Source organism: Anomaloglossus baeobatrachus, chromosome 2, assembly GCF_048569485.1.
Source record: "Anomaloglossus baeobatrachus isolate aAnoBae1 chromosome 2, aAnoBae1.hap1, whole genome shotgun sequence".
Classification (NCBI taxonomy): domain Eukaryota; kingdom Metazoa; phylum Chordata; class Amphibia; order Anura; family Aromobatidae; genus Anomaloglossus; species Anomaloglossus baeobatrachus.
In genome coordinates, this window is record NC_134354.1 from 697,313,833 (window position 1) to 697,336,889 (window position 23,057).

The window sequence follows — 23,057 nt, forward strand, 5'->3', positions numbered from 1 at the left end:
CCTTACAATAAGGGGGTGCTAGAGAGTAGTCGTGTTCTTGACAAATCTGAACAGCGGGTGGGATTCTGGTGTGACCCCCCCCAACCCCCTGTTCATGACAACCCTATTGGGATTTCCAGTATTTAGTTTTTCACCTGGACTTGGCTTACCAGCGTGTCTGCTTTCTGCAGCACCTAGACAATACCAATTTCCTTTGTCCTTTCTTCTGACAAATGTTGGGGAGAGTCAGGAAGCCCTCCATACAAATCAAATGGTCAATAGACCGTGAAACCTGTGGATTTGGATGTTTTTCATAGAATTACGTTTGGTTCAGCAAAACAGTAAAAACTTTGGAGGTTACCCATAATATTTTTTAGAATCAGACAAGTTTCAGACGTAAAGTCTGAGAATCTTTAAAATCTGTCCAGTTTATTCTCCTCCCCACCATGATACAAAGCCTACAATTAGCAGTTTCTTCACGCTGCTATAATACTTGAGCACTACTTGGCAATATATTTACGCCTGCTGCAGATTAGGGTTTGATTTAGACATATATACACACTGGCATTAGTGGTTTCTTCACTTTTGTGACTTTTATTACAAGATTGGATAAAAATCAAAGTATCCATTGAACTTATTTGATGGGAATCCTGTAGGAATGTAACAAACAATAACACCCGTTTAGGATAATCATCTCGCTGATGTTGGTGCCAACCTTCCACCTTATTACTACTTTGACAAATTCATAGAAGAAATACTCTAAACGCAAAAATTGGGTTAAAAAGATAATTTATCCGTGCCGTATTTACAGAAATCATGTATGATACCGTATAAAATAAACATGCGAGCTTAACAACTAAAAGTACAAGGTTTAACCTAACAGTAGAAGCTGTTCAAAATCATAAAGAGTATTTTAGGTAGAAAAGGCTTACACAAGATCTATAGCAGGGGTCTCAAAACATGTGGCCCGCATGCAGCCCCCTGAGGCTGCTTCTTGCAGCCTATAATCCCCGTGACGATCACAGCCCTATGCAAGGGGCCAGTGCTATCAGAGATTTACGTCCCATGAATAATTTGCGGTGCCGCACATTAGAGCTCTGTGCACTCTCCCAGTGGCAGCCGCCAGCCAATCTGTGGGAAGCAGGTGACGATTGTGTAGGATGTCATATGCTTGCCTCTGATTTGCCGGTGGCTGCCATTGGTAGAATGCAGAAAGCTCATCTGCGCGGCACCGCAAATGAATCAAGGGACGTAAATCTTTGACGGCGCCGACCCCTGCAAAGGGCTGCGATCGTCACGGGATCTACGGGCCTGCAAGCCCCAAGAATCAGGTAAGAGGACACCAAGGGAACAGAGGAAAGGTGAGAAGAATTTTTTTTTTTTTTGGATATGTGAAAAGCGGCATAATATGGGACCAGGATGAGGACATTACTAAAGGATGGGGCACATTTCTACAGGACACAATAATTAAAAAAAAAAAAAAAAAAAAGTGATCCAAAAGGCGATGGGAAAAAAACAAAAACCTAGAATCACTAAAAATGTAAGCCTTACAAAGATTGCGCCCTCCCACCCAAACATTTTTTTCTCTCTGCGGCCCATATACCCAGCTGAGTTTGAGACCCCTGATCTTTAGTATCCAAAGTAAGTTGGTGTAAACAGAAAAAAAATAAAAAAATTTAAAAAAAAAAGGTCACTAATACTCTTAAAACTCTGCATTCTGTATGTAGTAATAAAGCATATTTATACGTAAAAACATTAGTTGTGCAGTATTGTCTGTTGCAGGGTACAGTATTGTAGGGCTCTTGCATGCTCACTACTAAACCCCACATTCTTATAAAATGTGCAATATCATCTGTATCGGTTGCATGTTGGCGCCTATTTCAGGAGCGGAGAGGCAAAGAAGTTGCCCTGTCGAGCGATGCTGGTAACAGATTTACTTTTACTTCCGAACCTAAAAAGAAAGACAAAAACAGGTGATATCCCTTATAGTTATTCCACAAACAGATGACTTTTCTTGTAATCTCTACATTATTACATTTAATTGGAACTTTTGTCCTAGATATTGTTTCATTCCTGTACATTTATGTGGTAGCCATCTTGCCCGAGCAGCCTTTAAATAGCATTTACAGATAGGAACCTGCAGTCTGGAGATGTTCATTAACTTCTCTGGGAGTTTTCTAGAATTGCACTGTGACCTGTGCAGATGTCCCTTGCGCAGGGAAGGGGAGGTTGTGAGCGTCACCTATTGTGACTGGTGGACATTTTTCAGAAGTCATCTGACACAATGATCTGTACAGTATTATTGCTCAGAGGCCAAAGTGGAAACTGAAATATTTCAGGATTTTTTTTTAAAAATTTGTATTTGATATTTAAGGCAGTTTGTCAATGAAGGGAATTTTGTTTACTTACCGTAAATTTCTTTTCTTCTAGCTCCTATTGGGAGACCCAGACAATTGGGTGTATAGCTTCTGCCTCCGGAGGCCACACAAAGTATTACACTTAAAAGTGTAAACCCCTGCCCTCTGCCTATACACCCCCCGTGCATCACGGGCTCCTCAGTTTTGGTGCAAAAGCAGGAAGGAGGAAACTTATAAATTGGTCTAAGGTAAATTCAATCCGAAGGATGTACGGAGAACTGAAAACCATGAACCAAGAACAATTCAACATGAACAACATGTGTACACAAAAGAACAACAGCCCGAAGGGAACAGGGCGGGTGCTGGGTCTCCCAATAGGAGCTAGAAGAAAAGGAATTTACGGTAAGTAAACAAAATTCCCTTCTTCTTTGTCGCTCCATTGGGAGACCCAGACAATTGGGACGTCCAAAAGCAGTCCCTGGGTGGGTAAAAGAATACCTCGGTAAAAGAGCCGTAAAACAGCCCCTTCCTACAGGTGGGCAACCGCCGCCTGAAGGACTCGCCTACCTAGGCTGGCATCTGCCGAAGCGTAGGTATGCACCTGATAGTGTTTCGTGAAAGTGTGCAGACTCGACCAGGTAGCCGCCTGACACACCTGCTGAGCCGTAGCCTGGTGCCGCAATGCCCAGGACGCCCCCACGGCTCTGGTAGAATGGGCTTTCAGCCCTGAAGGAACCGGAAGCCCAGAAGAACGGTAGGCTTCAAGAATTGGTTCCTTGATCCACCGAGCCAAGGTTGACTTGGAAGCCTGCGACCCTTTACGCTGGCCAGCGACAAGGACAAAGAGCGCATCCGAGCGGCGCAGGGGCGCCGTACGAGAAATGTAGAGTCTGAGTGCTCTCACAAGATCTAACAAGTGCAAGTCCTTTTCACATTGGTGAACTGGATGAGGGCAAAAAGAAGGTAAGGAGATATCCTGATTGAGATGAAAAGGGGATACCACCTTAGGGAGAAATTCCGGAACCGGACGCAGAACCACCTTATCCTGGTGAAACACCAGGAAGGGGGCTTTGCATGACAGTGCAGCTAGCTCAGACACTCTCCGAAGTGATGTGACTGCCACTAGGAAGACCACCTTCTGTGAAAGAGAAATATCCCTCATTGGCTCGAAAGGTGGTTTCTGAAGAGCCGTTAGCACCCTGTTCAGATCCCAGGGTTCTAGGGACTATGTGGCTAACCCCCTGCAGGAACGTGCGTACCTGCGGAAGCCTGGCTAGACGCTTCTGAAAAAACAGAGCGCCGAGACTTGTCCCTTAAGAGAGCCGAGAGACAAACCCTTTTCCATTCCGGATTGAAGGAAGGACAGAAAAGTGGGCAAGGCAAATGGCCAGGGAGTAAAACCCTGATCAGAGCACCAGGATAAGAAGATCCTCCATGTCCTGTGGTAGATCTTGGTGGACGTTGGTTTCCTGGCCTGTCTCATAGTGGCAATGACCTCTTGAGATAACCCTGAAGACGCTAGGATCCAGGACTCAATGGCCACACAGTCAGGTTGAGGGCCGCAGAATTCAGATGGAAAAATGGCCCTTGAGACAGCAAGTCTGGTCGGTCTGGTAGTGCCCACGGTTGGCCCACCGTGAGATGCCACAGATCCGGGTACCACGACCTCCTCGGCCAGTCTGGGGCGATGAGGATGGCGCGGCGGCAGTCGGACCTGATCTTGCGTAACACTCTGGGCAGTAGTGCCAGAGGAGGAAATACATAAGGCAGTCGAAACTGCGACCAATCCTGAACTAATGCGTCTGCCGCCAGAGCTCTGTGATCTTGAGACCGTGCCATGAATGCCGGAACCTTGTTGTTGTGCCGGGACGCCATTAGATCGACGTCCGGCGTTCCCCAGCGGCAACAGATCTCTTGAAACACGTCCGAGTGAAGAGACCATTCCCCTGCGTCCATGCCCTGGCGACTGAGAAAGTCTGCTTCCCAGTTTTCTACGCCCGGGATGTGAACTGCGGAGATGGTGGATGCTGTGGCTTCCACCCACAGCAGAATCTGCCGAACTTCCTGGAAGGCTTGACGACTGCGTGTGCCGCCTTGGTGGTTGATGTATGCCACCGCCGTGGCGTTGTCCGACTGAATTCGGATCTGCCTGCCTTCCAGCCACGGCTGGAACGCCTTTAGGGCTAGATTCACTGCCCTTATCTCCAGAACATTGATCTGAAGGGAGGACTCTGGCTGAGTCCAGGTACCCTGAGCCCTGTGGTGGAGGAAGACCGCTCCCCACCCTGACAGACTCGCGTCCGTCGTGACCACAGCCCAGGATGGGGACAGGAAGGATTTCCCCTTCGACAGAGAAGTGGGAAGAAGCCACCACTGAAGGGAGGCCTTGGCTGCCCGAGAAAGGGAGACGTTCCTGTCGAGGGACGTCGACCTCCTGTCCCATTTGCGGAGAATGTCCCATTGAAGTGGACGCAGATGAAACTGCGCAAATGGAACTGCCTCCATTGCTGCCACCATCTTCCCTAGGAAGTGCATGAGGCGCCTCAAGGGGTGCGACTGGGCTCGAAGGAGAGATTGCACCCCTGTCTGTAGTGAACGCTGTTTGTCCAGCGGAAGTTTCACTATCGCTGAGAGAGTATGAAACTCCATCCCGAGATATGTCAGCGATTGGGGTCGGTGTCAGTTTTGACTTTGGGAAATTGATGATCCACCCGAATCTCTGGAGAGTCTCCAGAGCAATGTTCAGGCTGTGTTGGCATGCCACCCGAGAGGGGGCCTTGACAAGAAGATCGTCTAAGTAAGGGATCACCGAGTGTCCCTGAGAGTGTAGGACTGCTACCACTGTTGCCATGACCTTGGTGAAGACCCGTGGGGCTGTCGCCAGGCCGAAAGGCAGTGCCACAAACTGAAGGTGTTCGTCCCCGATGGCGAAACGCAGGAAGCGCTGATGCTCTGGTGCAATCGGCACGTGGAGATAAGCATCCCTGATGTCGATTGATGCTAGGAAGTCTCCTTGGGACATCGAGGCGATGACGGAGCGGAGAGATTCCATCCGGAACCGCCTGGTTTTCACGTGTCTGTTGAGCAGTTTGAGGTCCAGAACGGGACGGAAAGATCCGTCCTTTTTTGACACCACAAACAAGTTGGAGTAAAAACCGTGACCCCATTCCTGAAGGGGAACAGGGATCACCACTCCTTCTGCCTTCAGAGTGCTCACCGCCTGAAGAAGAGCTTCGGCTCGCTCGGGGGGCGGAGATGTTCTGAAGAAACGAGTCGGAGGACGAGAGCTGAACTCTATCCTGTAACCGTGAGACAGAATGTCTCTCACCCATCGGTCTTGGACATGTGGCAACCAGGCATCGCAAAAGCGGGAGAGCCTGCCACCGACCGAGGATGTGGTTTTGGGAGGCCGAAAGTCATGAGGAGGCCGCTTTGGGAGCAGTTCCTCCGGCGGTCTTTTTAGGACGTGACTTAGACCGCCATGAATCAGAGTTCCTCTGGCCCTTCTGTGGCCTGTTGGACGAGGAGAATTGAGACCTGGCTGAGGGCCGAAAGGACCGAAACCTCGATTGTACCTTCCGTTGTTGAGGTCTGTTTGGTTTGGACTGGGGTAAGGACGAGTCCTTTCCCTTGGATTGTTTAATGATTTCATCCAATTGCTCGCCAAACAGGCGGTCGCCAGAAAATGGCAAACCGGTTAAGAACTTCTTGGAAGCAGAGTCTGCCTTCCATTCACGTAGCCACATGGCCCTGCGAACTGCCACTGAATTGGCGGATGCTACCGCCGTACGGCTAGCAGAGTCCAGGACAGCATTCATGGCGTAGGACGCAAAAGCCGACGCCTGAGAGGTTAAAGACACAACCTGCGGAGTAGAGGCACGTGTGACTGCATTAATCTCAGACTGACAAGCTGAGATAGCTTGGAGTGCCCATACGGCTGCGAATGCCGGAGCAAAAGACGCGCCTATAGCTTCATAGATGGATTTGATCAGGAGCTCTATCTGCCTGTCAGTGGCATCCTTGAGCGATGAACCATCTGCCACTGCAACTATGGATCTAGCCGCCAGTCTAGAGACTGGAGGATCCACCTTGGGACACTGAGCCCAACCCTTAACTACGTCAGGGGGGAAGGGGTAACGTGTGTCATTTAGGCGCTTAGAAAAGCGCTTGTCCGGGAAAGCTCGGTGTTTCTGGACTGTATCTCTGAAGTTGGAGTGATCAAGAAACGCACTCCGTGTACGTTTGGGAAACCTAAATTGGAATTTCTCCTGCTGAGAAGCTGACTCCTCAATCTGAGGAGTTGGAGGAGAAAGTTCTAACACCTGATTGATGGACGGGTATACAGCAAAAGGTAATAAAGCTAAAATTTAACTTTTAATTCTAAATATTAAAACGACTCAAAGTCTAAAAATTCACCCGTGATGTGATCACACAGATAGACAGACAAAATTTGAGTATTCAATTCCAGCAGGCAAAAAATAACCTTACTAGAAAGATATAAATCAGATATCAATTGCCCTCATGGTACCTTATTAATAAGTGTTCTTTAACCAAAGGGTACTGCAATTTGCACAAAATATCTGCTTTTTATATTTCACCTCAAATTACTTATTTGGCATCTGACAGAAGCAGGATATCATGTTTCACCCATCCTCTCTGACAGAAAAAAAATCAAGATATTACCTTAATAGGGCATGGTATACATTGTCTATTCAGCCCAAAGATAATACTTAGAATATGCTCATAGCCCTCCTTGTTTTCTTCCCAGAAACAGAAGAAGAAGAAAACAAGGAGGGCTATGAGCATATTCTAAGTATTATCTTTGGGCTGAATAGACAATGTATACCATGCCCTATTAACCCCTTCACGACCGCGGGCAGTAAAATTACGTCCTATTTTAACGTGACTTAACGACCAGGGACGTAATTTTACTGCCTAAACTTCATTTGATTGCCGTGGCCATAGCAACGGCTTTCAAATGATGTCCCCTGCTGTTTCTTACAGCAGGGGACCTTTGCTTGACCCCAGGGGGGGTGGCATCGCCACCCCCTATCGACGATCGATGTGATTGGCTGTTCAAATCTGAACCGCCAACCACATCGATCGCACTAATTTCGGCAAAAATAATGCCCGAATTAGTGCGATCCTGTGAGATCCAGCTATGACATGCCGCAGCTGCTGCAGCATATCATAGGTGGACCTCAAACATGCCGCCCCCAGCCCCTGCAGCACTGATTGGAGCGATCGTGCTATGACGCGCAATCGCTCCAATCAGTGTGCAGTGGGGCGGTCTGATCTGCCGGTGGCCGCCCTCCCCAGGCCTGTACTGCTCTGGGGACCCTCCCCCAACATGGCTGCAGCGTGGAGTGGCTGGTACTTTTGGTACCACGCCACCGCTGCTGCCGCCGCAGACGCCGCCTCTGCTGTCACCGCGCCAGCTCCAAAGGTAAGTATTGCGCTCCGGCGATGGCCCCTGCGCGCTCCCGTGAAGGCCCCTGCGCGCTCCCGTGAAGGCCCCTGCCCGTGCCCCCCCAGATCTGCCCCCCTACGCCCCGATCTGCCCCCCTACGCCCCGATCTGCCCCCCGGCATCCCGATCTGCTCCCCACGCGATCTGCCTGCCTCCTCTGTCATCTCTATTCTGCTTCCAAGGTTCCTTCCTTCTGCCTTTGCTTCTCCGCCCCCTCTGCTCTCCCTCTAACCCCCCCCATCTGCCCCCCCCTCTCCCCATCCCCCCCTGCCCCCCCCCGACGTCCTCTTACCTGCCTTCACGGGTCGTCCGAGGTCTTCACTGGCCCGATCACATCTGCCTCCATCGCTGGGTCCTTCTGCTGATCTGTCCAACGTCCTGCCTGCTGCTGGTGTAAAGCTGTCTATCTCACTGCCTTCTTGTTCCTCTGCAACTCTTCTGGTCAGTGATCCTCTTGGTACTGTGAGTATAACTTTTTTTTTTTTTTTTTTTTCTTGTATCCTGTCCATTTTTACACTTCATCTGTCCGTGCGTCCCGCCAAGCGCTGATCAGGGATGCAGATAACGGATCTGCATCCGTGGTCAGTTTTTGGCATGACTTTTTTCCGTATTCGCGACGCTTTTTGTATCGCGTCCGTCCGTGCGTCCCGCCGAGCGCTGATCAGGGATGCAGATAACGGATCGGCATCCCTGCTCAATTTTTGGCGTGACTTTTTTCCGTATTCGCGCCGCTTTTTGTATCGCGTCCGACCGTGCGTCCCGCCGAGCGCTGATCAGGGATGCAGATAACGGATCGGCATCCCTGCTCAATTTTTGGCGTGACTTTTTTCCGTATTCGCGACGCTTTTTGTATCGCATCCGTCCGTGCGTCCCGCCGAGCGCTGATCAGGGATGCAGATAACGGATCGGCATCCCTGCTCAATTTTTGGCGTGACTTTTTTCCGTATTCGCGACAATTTTTGTATGGCATCCGTCTGTGCGTCCCGCCGAGCGCTGATCAGGGATGCACATAACATATCTGCATCCATGGTCAATTTTTGGCGTGACTTTTTTTTTACGTATCCCAGACGCTTTTTTTATCGCATCCGACCGTGCGTCCTGCAGCGACCGATCAGTGCACTGCGTCTGTGCGTTTGAAAAGTCAAATGGCGCTCCTTCTCTTCTGAGCCCCGCCATGCGCCCAAACAATTACTTTCCACCACATATGAGGTATCTGCGTACTCAGGAGAAAATGCACAATACGTTTTATGGTGCATTTTTTCCTGATAGCCTTGTGAAAAAAAAAGCTACCTAGTTGAAGCAACCGTTTTGTGGTAAAAAAAAAATTTTTCTTTTCACGGCTCAACGCTATAAACTTCTGTGAAGCCCCCAGGTGTTCAAAGTGCTCACCAAACATCTAGAAAAATTATTTGAGGGCTCTAGTTTCCAAAATGGTGTCACTTGTGGGGGAGCTCCACTGTTTAGGCACCATAGGGGGTCTCCAAACGTGACATGGCGTCCGCTAATGATTCCAACCAATTTTGCTGTCAAATGGCGCTCCTTCTCTTCTGAGCCCCGCCATGCGCCCAAACAATTACTTTCCACCACATATGATGTATCTGCGTACTCAGGAGAAAATGCACAATACATTTTATGGTGCATTTTTTCCTGTTACCCTTGTGAAAAAAAAAGCTACCTAATTGAAGCAACCGTTTTGTGGTAAAAATTTTTTTTTTCTTTTCACGGCTCAACGCTATAAACTTCTGTGAAGCCCCCAGGTGTTCAAAGTGCTCACCAAACATCTAGAAAAATTATTTGAGGGCTCTAGTTTCCAAAATGGGGTCACTTGTGGGGGAGCTCCATTGTTTAGGCACCTCAGGGGGTCTTCAAACCTGACATGGCGTCCGCTAATGAGTGCAGCTAATTTTGCATTTAAATGGCGCTCCTTGCCTTCCGAGCACTGCCGTGTGTCCAAACATTTGATGTCCACCACATATGAGGTATCTGCGTACTCAGGAGAAAATGGACAATACATTTTATGTTGCATTTTTTCCCAATACCCTTGTGAAAAAAAAAGCTACCTAGTTGAAGCAACAGTTTTGTGGTAAAAAAAAAAAAAATTTCTTTTCACGGCTCAACGTTATAAACTTCTGTGAAGCCCCCAGGTGTTCAAAGTGCTCATCAAACATCTAGAAAAAATATTTGAGGGCGCTAGTTTCCAAAATAGGGTCACTTGTGGGGGAGCTCCATTGTTTAGGCACCTCAGGGGGTCTTCAAACCCGACATGGCGTCCGCTAATTAGTGCAGCTAATTTTTCGTTCAAAAATTCAAATGGCGCTCCTTGCATTCCGAGCACTGCTGTGTGTCCAAACATTTGATTTCCACCACATATGAGGTATCTGCGTACTCAGGAGAAAATGGACAATATATTTTATGTTGCATTTTTTCCCAATACCCTTGTGAAAAAAAAAGCTACCTAGTTGAAGCAACAGTTTTGTGGTAAAAAAAAAAAATTTTCTTTTCACGGCTCAACGTTATAAACTTCTGTGAAGCCCCCAGGTGTTCAAAGTGCTCATCAAACATCTAGAAAAAATATTTGAGGGCTCTAGTTTCCAAAATGGGGTCACTTGTGGGGGAGCTCCATTGTTTAGGCACCTCAGGGGGTCTTCAAACCCGACATGGCGTCCGCTAATGAGTGCAGCTAATTTTGCGTTCAAAAATTCAAATGGCGCTCCTTCCCTTCCGAGCTCCGCTGTGCACCCAAACAATTGATTTTTACCACATATGGGGTATCGGCGTACTCAGGAGAAAATGCACAATAAATTGTAGGGTGCACTTTCTCTTTTCTCCCTTGTGAAAATGAAAATTGTATGGCTAAAGTAACATTTTTGTGTTAAAAAGTAAAATTTTCATTTTTTCCTTCCACATTGCTTTGGTTCCTGTGAAGCACCTAAAGGGTTAATAAACTTTTTGGATGTGGTTTTGAGCAGAGTGAGGGGTGCAGTTTTTAGAATGGGGTCACTTTTGGGTATTTTCTGTCACCTCGGTCTCTCAAAGTCACCTCAAATGTGATGTGGTCCCTAAAAAAAATTATTTTCTAAATTTTGTTGGAAAAATGAGAAATTGCTGATGAACTTTGACCCCTTCTAACTTCCTAACGAAAAAAAAATTTGTTTCGAAAATTGCGCTGATGTAAAGTAGACAAGTGGGAAATGTTATTTAGTAACTATTTTGTGTGACATATTTCTCAGATTTATGGGCATAAATTTTCAAAGTTTGAAAATTGCGAAATTTTCAAAATTTTCGCCAAATTTCCTAAATTTTCACAAATAAACGCAAAAAATATCGGCCTAAATTTACCACTGACATGAAGTACAATATGTCACGAAAAAACAATCTCAGAATCGCCAGGATCCGTTGAAGCGTCCCAGAGTTATAACCTGTCAAAGTGACACTGGTCAGAATTGCAAAAAATGGCCCGGTCATTAGGGTGTTTTAGTGGCCGGGGGTGAAGGGGTTAAGGTAATATCTTGATTTTTTTTCTGTCAGAGAGGATGGGTGAAACATGATATCCTGCTTCTGTCAGATGCCAAATAAGTAATTTGAGGTGAAATATAAAAAGCAGATATTTTGTGCAAATTGCAGTACCCTTTGGTTAAAGAACACTTATTAATAAGGTACCATGAGGGCAATTGATATCTGATTTATATCTTTCTAGTAAGGTTATTTTTTGCCTGCTGGAATTGAATACTCAAATTTTGTCTGTCTATCTGTGTGATCACATCACGGGTGAATTTTTAGACTTTGAGTCGTTTTAATATTTAGAATTAAAAGTTAAATTTTAGCTTTATTACCTTTTGCTGTATACCTATTTATCTTTGGTAATAATTTTCTATCTGATTGATGGACGCTATAAGGTCGTTTACTATAGCGTCCCCTTCAGGTGTATCAAGGTTGAGAGCGGCGTCAGGATCAGAGCCCTGATCTGCCGCCTCCACTTCATCCTCCAGAGTCCTCATGCTGAGACCCTGAGCAGTGTGATGAAGTCGAGGGAAGCTCCCAGCGAGCCCGCTTAGCCGGTCTGGGACTGCGGTCCGTGTCGGAGTCCTCACCGTGGGACCTATGAGTCGCCCCAGGAGCACTTTGCTGCGCCGACCGAGGGGGGGTCTGAGGGCAATGATTCAACAGTGCCCGGGGCCTGTGTTACCGGTCTGGACTGCAAAGCTTCTAGTATCTTAGCAGACCATCTATCCATAGACTGAGCCATGGATTGGGAAATAGACTCAGAAAGTTTGTCAGCCAAAACTGCAAACTCTGTCCCTGTCACCTGGACAGTGGCAGCAGGTGGTTCCACCTGGGCCGAGGGTCCCACCAGTGGCTGAGGCTCCGGCTGAGTGAGTGTCACAGGGGCCGAGCATTGCACACAATGAGGGTAGGTGGAACCTGCAGGTAGCATAGCCGCACATGAGGTACAGGTTGCAAAATAAGCCTGTGCCTTGGCACCCTTGCTTTTTGCGGACGACATGCTGTTGTCTCCTCTTAGAGCAACCAGTGAGGGTATATAGTCAAAAGCAAATCGTGCAGCCGTACAGAGTAAATGTATACAATATAAGCATATAAATATACACTTCGGCACCCAGGGGGCCAGCACCTAGTAACAGGTGCTGCTTACCGACCGCTCTCAGCGGTTGTGTGACCACCAGATTCCCTGCCTGGGCCTCCCAGAGCTGTGGAGCTCGGTGTTGTCTCCCCTCTGAAGTTCTCCAGCGTCAGAAGTGCTGATAGGAATGGCTGCCAGCGTTCTGAGAGGAGGAGGGAGCCGTGGGCGTGCCTCAGAAAGTGCGGGAATCAGGTGCCCCGCAGTGCTCAGTGAGGGGGGAGGAGGATACCTCAGTATGCTCCAGCCCTCACCGCTGACATGTAGTCTAGCGTCCCGCCCTCACCCCTGACTGGCAGGCCCGGGGGCGGGAGTTTGCGGTACTAGGCCGCAAAAGCCGGGGACTAAATTTATTAGTGTGGCCGGCAAACAAGCGCGGTCGGCGCGGTAGTCCCGGCGACGCAAAACACCCGGCAGGTGTTGCAGCGTCCGGTACACAGGCGCTCTATGCGCCGTCCCAAAGGGGACACAGAGTACCTCAGAGGAGCAGGGCCTGTCCCTGAACGATACCCGGTCTCCTGTCCAGCAGATTCCCCAAGGGGCTGCGGAGGGAGCACGGTCCCAGTGCCTGGTGACCGGTTAGGATCCCACTTCACCCAGAGCCCCTAAGGGATGGGGAAGGAAAACAGCATGTGGCTCCAGCCTTTGCACCCGCAATGGGTACCTCAACCTTAACAGCACCGCCGACCAGAGTGGGGTGAGAAGGGAGCATGCCGGGGGCCCTGTTATGGGCCCTCTTTTCTTCCATCCGATATAGTCAGCAGCTGCTGCTGACTAAAATGTGGAGCTTGCGTGCATGTGTGCCTCCTTCAACACAAAGCATAAAAACTGAGGAGCCAGTGATGCACGGGGGGGGGGGGGGTGTATAGGCAGAGGGGAGGGGTTTACACTTTTAAGTGTAATACTTTGTGTGGCCTCCGGAGGCAGAAGCTATACACCCAATTGTCTGGGTCTCCCAATGGAGCGACAAAGAAATTTTAATGTTTTTTTATGGACGCATTCCCGTTCAGCAAATTTTTGAAGCATTTTTCTTTAACCCCCTCCCCCCCTTAGCATAAACAAACACAAAAGTGTGTAAGGGGGTTAAGAAGCTGAGCCCAGTACACAGCCGGCATCTGTCATACTAGCGACTGAAGGAGTCACCAGTCAGTGCTGCTTAACCCTTAAGATGCTTGTGTCTCTGAATTTAATTGTAGTGATCGCTGTCCAAATCCCATTGGCACAGTCGTGATGCAATCACAAGCTGGTGATGGGTTCAAAAAGCAGCCGAGGCCTGCAAAAGTCCAATATATAATGTATATGATCAAACCTCAGGCTGAAGTCTGTTAACCCCATCATGACATTTGACAAACATCAGATGTTGGCTCCCTGACTTATCTGGGCTTGCATCTTTCCCAGCAGATGACGGCTGAATTATCCAGCCATCATCTGCCTCTAACAGCTGAAGGTGAGGCAGAGCTCGGCTTGCAGCTGTTAATCAAATGCTGCTGTCAACCCCTGACAGCGGCATTTAATGTGCATCAGCAGGAGGGAACATCATTTCATGCAGCCATCTGTGCACCATTACATAATCGCGGGGAGCCAGTGGGTTACCATGACAGCCGGGAGTCTGCTGAAGACCCCGATAATTGCCATGACTGTTCTGCGAAAGCCAACATTTAACTGGCGTTCAGAGGAGACCATGATTCTCACAATACATCATATGGAGTATGTGTATGTATAGTACAAGAGATCGGATGAATGCAGGTTCAAGTCCCCTAAGGAAACTAACAAATACAGTATAAAAAAAAAAAAAAAAAAAAAAAAGTGTCTGGGACTTAAGCAGTTAATGCACAATTGTAACAAGTGATTTTATTTCCCAAGGTGGCGAATACTTACTTTGGTGTATTTTTGCCAATAGTGGATCGGACTTTCTGGGACAGGGAACTTGTGGAAGGAGTTTTGGTAATTTGTTGCTCAGGGGTTGTCAGAGGTCCCAGCATGCTAACTGAAATAAGAAAGAATATACGCTGGTTACAATCGAGGAATAAATGAGCAAGGTAACGACAGTCCGATCTGTGCAGAGTAGATAAAGCTATACGCCGTCACTGACAATATCAAGAGCCATCTGCACATTAAAGCAAATAGCAGATATTATGACTGTGTGAGTTTTATGGATTGCTGTGTAGACAGGCAGGTAGCTACATAGAGCAGCTGCTCACAAGGCCCTGGTAAACAACATCCCAAGATGCTCCATGGCTGCAGCGCCATGACAGGAATGTGCATGTAGGGCAGCATGGTCTCCATGGAGTGAAGTGGGCCCGGGCATTGGCGGGGAGCTATTTAGGGGTCAAAGATTAGCCTAACTTTAAAAGGGGTTGTCTGGGCTCTCTATGAATTTTGTGTACGTAGGCTGCAGAATAATTTCTAATATACTGTCCGCATTCTGCGCTGTTGCCTAGCTACCACAATCATGTGACCCTTTCTGTCCTGAATCTGTAGGAGCTGCTCACACCCCAACTGGAGTTTTCATATCTGGCAGACACTGATCGCAACGTCACAAGTGAAGCCACGCCCAGTTTCTGTCAGACCCGACCCCTGAAGCCACGAGTCTGGCAGACCTGCCCCTTGAAGCCACACCCCATATCTACCAGAACCAGCCCTGATGCCACGGACAGTCTCTGGCAGACCCGCCCCGTGCAGCACACAGTGGGAGGCAGCAGGGGAAGGACTCCGCTGTTAGGCGGGGCAGGCTGCTGAATTGAATAATGGCACAAGGAGATGAAAGCTTCCTTTCTCCACCGTACAATCTCAGGAAAGCTTGAAGATCCTGCCATGACCTTTGAGTCACATGAAAGCAAAATGTGATTGGGAGAAATAAATAAGAAGGTGCCGAACACTTACTGCTCTCCTGAAAACCATGAAGGAAATGGCTTCTACATAAGTGAGAAGAATGTGCTTGGTCTATCATCTATCTAGTCTAGAGTCATCGAGTCACGCACAATACAGCATGACCCGCAACTTCAGATGTCGTCGAGTCTCATCTAGTGCAGTGTGGGTTATCATGGCAGCCCGGGGGTCTGTGTATAATGATGAACTTCCTGTGAGTGCCGGCCGAGAGTCGACATTCAAAGAAAGTAATTATTTCTGCTGTATAGAGCGGTGCTGAAGCATTGCTCTGTACAGCACAAGCGATTAGATGATCACCGCTTTAAAATGGAACTAATCACCAGGATTTTTGTATATAAGCTAAAGTCAGTGCTATACTGGCACTATCAGGCGGATTCTCTACATACCTGTAGTGGTCAGCTCAGATGTTTAGGTTCTGAAATCCAAGAAAGTGAAGCTTGTAAAATGAGCAGCTTCTTTAGTGACAGTTGCACTGGAGCAGATAACTATGAATATATTATCTCCTCCCTCTGTTAGAATTAGCATAAGCACTATACAAACGACTCACTTTGTCTAGCAGGACGAGTGATGAGGTCATACCCATGTGACCAGAAGGGGCGGGGACTCAGCCACCAAATCTGCATACCAGGTTACATGGGTGTGACCTCACCACAGGTCCTACCATAGACAAAGTGAGTCGTTAGAATTAGCATAAGCATTATACAAACAGGGGGAGGGGATAACTATGAATATATGATCTGCTCCAGTGCAACTGTCACTCAAGAAGCTGCTCATTTTACAAACGTCACTTTCTTGGATTTCAGAACCTAAACATCTGAGCTGACCACTACAGGTATGTATAGAATCAGCCTGATAGTGCCAGTATAGCACTGGCCTTAGCTTATATTCAAAAAATCCTGGTGATTGGTTCCCTTTAAGTCCCCCGAGGGACGAATACATAAAAAGTGAGAAAAATATATCTATCTATCTATCTATCTATCTATCTATATCTCAAAAGTGGCCAATCAAAATATATAAAAAAAAAAAAAAAAAATCTAATTGCCATAATTACTTTTTTGGGTCTTCTGAATATTTTTTCCATCAATTAAGAAAACCACAAAAACCCTATACATGTATGGCATCTACATACTCCTCCTGATCTAGGAGAGTTAAACTGTCAGGTCACTTTTAACATATAATGCACCTTGTTTAAGAAAATAAATAAAACGTGGAATTGCACTTTTTTGGAATTTCACTGCACTTGAACTTGTTTTCTAGTACACTATATGGTAAAATTAATGGTTTTATTCAAAAGTACAACTCGTCCCACAAAAAACAAGCCCTCATATGGCTGTGTTGATGCAAAAATAAAAAGTTATGGCTTTTGAAATGGGGAGGAAGAAAAATAAAAAAAAATAAATAAAATTGTTGGGTGGTGAAGGGGTTAGTGATTAGTGTCACTGCACCTTTCCGCTCTCCACCCTGCATCTTAGAGGTTGTCTAATCCTGGTGTCAGGAGGCGAGGGAGAGGTGCGGGTGCTGGCCAGGCCGGAGTAACATAGCATTTGTAATGGAATGCCTCTCTATTGGGAAACATACTGCAAAGCGTGGGTAAGAAGTGTGTCCTAAGGCGGTTTACTTTATCTAGAGTGAAAATGTAATATTTAGAAAAGCTCTGGGCAGTCGTGTTTTTCTCTACACACGGCTCATTAACTAATGATGCACAATGGATTGTTTAAAAAGAGGTTGTCTGGAATTCAGAAATGAGTAAAATTACAGTCATGGTAAAAACTAACAACTTTGCAATTTGAGCCCTCATTGCGAATCCTCTTTTATGAAGAATGGAGAGATATTTAATGTTCTCGTGCACAGCTCGCTGCCTTGTGTATCCACCACTCTCCATGTGGCCATGAGTGCATGGTGCGGGCAGGCTCTGTACCTCACAGCTCGTACCGCTCTGAAGCTGCCGGCATCCGATCAGCTGCTGCTCCAATGCTGCAGGGGAGACAACACATGGTGGAACAGCATACCGCAGATCTAAACTGGCAACCTTCTGGAGCACAGTGCTCCCGGTAACACAGGAAGATGGGGGCACTGTGCTCCTGAAGTTCATGCACTCTGAAACTTCATGTTGAGAAAACTCCTTAAAGGAAGTTGATTTTTCCTTGGTGCTTAATTCCCGTGTGGTCATTTATGATATTTTGGCAGTCTTCTCCCTTATCGATTCACAATATAACCATGTTCTCAGCGCTGTCCTCACTGCCCAAAATTGTGCTTTAAAAAAAATTGCATCTAAAACCTTCTAAAGGTTTGATGTTCCCATAGGATCCACCATAACACAGGAATAATACAAAGCCCTCAGCAAACGGTAAGTTATACTATATGTGCAGATACACAGTTATGTCGTCATTGTTATGGGAACAGTAAGATGAGGGTCACAGACTTGAAACTTACTTTTTGCATCCGGAGTCTGGGGAGTGTTGAACACATTAGAATTTTCAATGATATGAGACGGGTCCATATTTTCTACCATCATGAACTGATTCCAGAAATCTGCTGGTAGTGCCATTAATCGTTCTACAACCTAATTTTACAGAAAATATAACTTGTTAACCAGATTTGTACACACCTGTCTAGGCCTCAAATGGGGACCGTAAAAATTGTGACCAAAGGCATTTGATATACTGTACCACATAATAGCCTTATACTAAAGCTCCAGAAGCAAGGACTAGGGGAAACTATATGCAACTGGGTAAGGAATTGGCTAAAAGATAGGAAACAAAGAGTAGTCATAAATGGTACATTCTCTAAATGGGCTATAGTCAGCAGTGGGGTGCCGCAGGGATCTGTGCTAGGACCAATTCTTTTTAATCTCCTTATTAATGACCTTGTGGATGGGATTGATAGTAAAGTGTCAGTCTTTGCTGATGACACCAAACTATGTAGGATATTAAAAACTGACCTTGATAGTACAAGATTACAAAAAGATCTGGATAAGATGTCAGAAAGGGCAAATACTTGGCAAATGAGATTTAATGTTGATAAATGTAAAGTAATGCACCTAGGACGGAGGAATCCTATAACTGCGTATACATTAAATGGAAGTAAACTCGGGACTACAGAACAGGAGAAGGACTTTGGTATTCTCATTACAAATAAGCTGAGCAGCAGCACTCAATGTCAGGCAGCAGCTGCAAAAAGCAAACAAGATTCTAGGGTGTATAAAAAGAGAGATTAGATCCCGTGATCCCAATGTATTGTTACCCCTCTATAAATCACTTGTAAGGCCACATCTGGAATATGGGATCCAGTTTTGGGCTCCACATTTTAAAAAGGACATTCAGAAGTTAGAGTCAGTTCAAAGGCAGGCAACTAGACTACTACAAGGAATGGAGGCCTCCCATATGATGACAGGTTGAAAAAGTTAGATATGTTTAGCTTAGAAAAAAAGACGTCTCAGAGGAGATCTCATTTATATGTATAAATACATGTGTGGTCAATATAAAGCACTGGCACATGACTTATTTCTTCCGAAGACAATACTAAGGACCAGGGGGCATTCACTGCGAGTGGAAGAAAAGCGATTCCGACAGCTAAATAGGAAAGGGTTCTTTACAGTTCGAGCAGTCAGACTGTGGAATACCCTACCACAAGAGGTAGTAATGGCAGATACTATAACAGCTTTCAAAAAAGGGCTGGATGATTTCCTCAGTACACAGAACAGAGTTGGTTATAAATGACTGTGACCAAATGTAGAACTGGTGGAGGAAGGTTGAACTAGATGGACCTAGGTCTTTTTTTCAACCTTAGTAACTACTATGTAACTATGTAACAATTGGAGTACAACGCTTTAGATGATGTTGGCACTATATAAATAGCGGGACAATATTTAAATCAAGCAGTATGTCAACAGCGAATAATTGAGGGGAGACACAAACCTTAGGCTGTCGCTTTGTATCTTGTAGAATGGTCATGGGATCAGGATCAGGGACTGAATGTCCCACTAAAGTTGGACCAAACACTTTAGACAGGTTGCCGACATCCATCTTACAGTCTGGACTCTCAGCCACTCTGTTGAATAGAGCACAAGACATTGGTTACAGAAAGGGGCGAGACAGAGGGAAAAAGAGGGGCAAGGCAGGGGACGAAGGAAAAAAAGGGGCAAGGGACGAAGGAAAAAAAAGGAGCAAGGGACGAAGGAAAAAAAAGGGGCAAGGGACGAAGGAAAAAAAAGGGGCAAGGGACGAAGGAAAAAAAAGGGGCAAGGGACGAAGGAAAAAAAAAGGGGCAAGGGACGAAGGAAAAAAAAAGGGGCAAGGGACGAAGGAAAAAAAAGGGGCAAGGGACGAAGGAAAAAAAAAAGGGGCAAGGGACGAAGGAAAAAAAAGGGGCAAGGGACGAAGGAAAAAAAAAAAAAAAGGGGCAAGGCAGGGACTAAAGAATGAACACCAACCTTTGTAGGTGGATCATTAAGAAAGCAAGTGTGTCTCTGTTGGCTGCTGGAAGCTCATCGACTGCTTGATATATGGCTGCAATGCTGTTATCGTCATCCACTATTTCTGGCAAATAAGAAGTAAAGTTTAAGAAATACCAAACTTTGTGAAGTTCACAGGATAAAAAGTAAATCCGATCCTTTACAATTTTAATTGGTTAGATGTGTAGTAGGAAAAAAAATAAAAATAAACTAGAAGTCCTTACCGGCTGCTGTCATGAAAGCTTTATTGAGGCGGAAGGTAAGAAGTGGCTCCTTCAGGTTACGCAAAAAATCCTTGAGGAATCCACAGACGGCATGAATGTCATCCACTTTACTTAATAAGGGCACGCTTTTGCCTCTCAAAAACTTTTCCTTTAGGTCTTTAATGGTACGGTCACAGCCCGAAATTCTGTACAGACCAGTCTAAAAAAGAAAGATCACGGCATTTAGCATTCTTACATATCCTGGTTTAAGTCACATAAGGGTGCAGAACTTGTGCCTTGGACCGGAACAAATGTACTAAAAAGAAGGGAATTTTGTTACTTACCGTAAATTCCTTTTCTTCTAGCTCTTATTGGGAGACCCAGACGATTGGGGTATAGCTACTGCCCTCTGGAGGCCACACAAAGCACTACATTAAAAGTGCAAGGCCCCTCCCCCTCTGGCTATACCCCCCCGCCCCGTGGTATCACGGGTTCTCCAGTTTTAGTGCCAAAGCAAGAAGGAGGAAGCCAATAACTGGTTTAAACAAATTAACTCCGAATAACATCGGAGAACTGAAAAACCGTTCAACATGAACAACATGTGTACCCGCAAACAACAAAAAAACATCCCGAAGGACAACAGGGCGGGTGCTGGGTCTCCCAATAAGAGCTAGAAGAAAAGGAATTTACGGTAAGTAACAAAATTCCCTTCTTCAGCGCTCTATTGGGAGACCCAGACGATTGGGACGTCCAAAAGCTGTCCCTGGGTGGGTAAAGAAGTACCTCATGTTAGAGCTGCAAAACAGCCCTCCCCTACGGGGGTGTCACTGCCGCCTGCAGGACTCTTCTACCTAAGCTGGCATCCGCCGAAGCATAGGTATGCACCTGATAATGCTTGGTGAAAGTGTGCAGACTGGACCAGGTAGCTGCCTGGCACACCTGTTGAGCCGAAGCCTGGTGACGTAATGCCCAGGACGCACCCACGGCTCTGGTTGAGTGGGCTTTTAGCCCTGAAGGAACCGGAAGCCCCGCAGAACGGTAGGCCTCTAGAATTGGTTCTTTGATCCATCGAGCCAGGGTGGCTTTAGAAGCCTGCAACCCCTTGCGCGGACCAGCGACAAGGACAAAAAGTGCATCGGCACGGCGCATGGGCGCCGTGCGGGAAATGTAGATTCTGAGTGCTCTCACCAGATCTAGCAAACGTAAGTCCTTTTCATACCGGTGAACCGGATGAGGACAAAAAGAAGGCAAGGATATATCCTGATTAAGATGAAAAGAGGATACGACCTTAGGGAGAAACTCCGGAATAGGGCGCAGCACTACCTTGTCCTGGTGGAACACCAGGAAGGGAGCCTTGGATGACAGAGCTGCCAGCTCAGACACTCGCCGAAGCGATGTGATCGCAACAAGAAACGCCACTTTCTGTGACAGCCGAGAAAAGGAAACTTCCTTCAGAGGCTCGAAGGGCGGCTTCTGGAGAGCAACTAGTACCCTGTTCAGATCCCATGGATCTAACGGCCGCTTGTACGGGGGCACAATATGACAGACCCCCTGCAGGAACGTGCGCACCTTAGAAAGACGTGCTAGACGCTTCTGAAAAAACACGGATAGTGCCGAAACTTGCCCTTTAAGGGAGCTGAGCGACAAGCCCTTTTCTAACCCCGATTGCAGGAAGGAAAGAAACTTGGGCAATGCAAATGGCCAGGGAGACACTCCCTGAGCAGAGCACCAGGATAAGAAAATCTTCCACGTTCTGTGGTAGATCTAAGCCGAATTCGACTTTCTAGCTTGTCTCATTGTGGCAACGACTCCTTGAGATAATCCTGCAGATGCTAGGATCCAGGACTCAATGGCCACACAGTCAGGTTCAGGGCCGCAGAATTCTGATGGAAAAACGGCCCTTGGGACAGTAAGTCTGGTCGGTCTGGCAGTGACCACGGTCGACCGATCGTGAGATGCCACAGATCCGGATACCACGACCTCCTCGGCCAGTCTGGAGCGACGAGTATGATGCGGCTGCACTCGGATCTGATCTTGCGTAGCACTCTGGGCAAGAGCGCCAGAGGCGGAAACACGTATGGGAGCTGAAACTGCGACCAATCTTGAACCAAGGCGTCTGCCGCCAGAGCTCTTTGATCGCGCGACCTCGCCATGAATGCCGGGACCTTGTTGTTGTGCCGGGATGCCATTAGGTCGACGTCCGGCACTCCCCAGCGGCGACAGATTTCCTGAAACACGTCCGGGTGAAGGGACCATTCCCCTGCGTCCATGCCCTGGCGACTGAGGAAGTCTGCTTCCCAGTTTTCTACGCCTGGGATGTGAACCGCGGATATGGTGGATGCTCTGTCCTCCACCCACATTAGAATGCGCCGGACTTCTTGGAAGGCTTGCCGACTGCGCGTCCCTCCTTGGTGGTTGATGTATGCCACCGCTGTGGAGTTGTCCGATTGGATTCGGATCTGCTTTCCTTCCAGCCACTGTTGGAAGGCCAGTAGAGCAAGATACACTGCTCTGATCTCCAGAACATTGATCTGAAGGGTGGACTCCTGCGGAGTCCACGTCCCCTGAGCCCTGTGGTGGAGAAATACTGCTCCCCACCCTGACAGACTCGCATCTGTCGTGACTACTGCCCAGGATGGGGGCAGGAAGGATCTTCCCTGAGACAATGAGGTGGGAAGGAGCCACCATTGTAGGGAGTCCTTGGCCGTCTGGGAAAGCGAGACTTTCCTGTCCAGGGACGTTGACTTCCCGTCCCATTGGCGGAGAATGTCCCATTGAAGTGGGCACAGATGAAACTGCGCAAAGGGAACTGCTTCCATGGCTGCCACCATCTTCCCTAGGAAATGCATGAGGCGCCGCAAGGGATGCAACTGGCCCTGCAGAAGAGATTGCACCCCTGTCTGTAGTGACCGCTGCTTGTTCAGCGGAAGCTTCACTATCGCTGCTAGAGTATGAAACTCCATGCCAAGATACGTTAGTGATTGAGTCGGTGATAGGATCGACTTTGGAAAGTTGATGATCCATCCGAAAGACTGTAGGGTCTCCAGCGTAGCATTCAGGCTGTGCTGACA

At 47.3% G+C, this 23,057-nt stretch overlaps 1 protein-coding gene across 1 annotated transcript in view; it reads right to left on the reverse strand.

Annotated features, from left to right (window-relative positions):
• Positions 1–633: 633 nt before the first annotated feature.
• The window catches only part of RACGAP1 (Rac GTPase activating protein 1), a 68,882-nt gene continuing 46,458 nt past the window's right edge, over positions 634–23,057 (reverse strand). Inside the window, exons 12-17 of the mRNA XM_075334551.1 lie at positions 20,008–20,206; positions 19,763–19,868; positions 19,248–19,380; positions 17,764–17,893; positions 14,320–14,428; positions 634–1,930 (exon numbers count right to left, since the gene is read on the reverse strand). Coding sequence (XP_075190666.1) covers positions 1,855–1,930; positions 14,320–14,428; positions 17,764–17,893; positions 19,248–19,380; positions 19,763–19,868; positions 20,008–20,206 — 753 coding nt within the window. The 3' untranslated portion in view covers positions 634–1,854. The remainder of the gene's footprint in view (positions 1,931–14,319; positions 14,429–17,763; positions 17,894–19,247; positions 19,381–19,762; positions 19,869–20,007; positions 20,207–23,057) is intronic.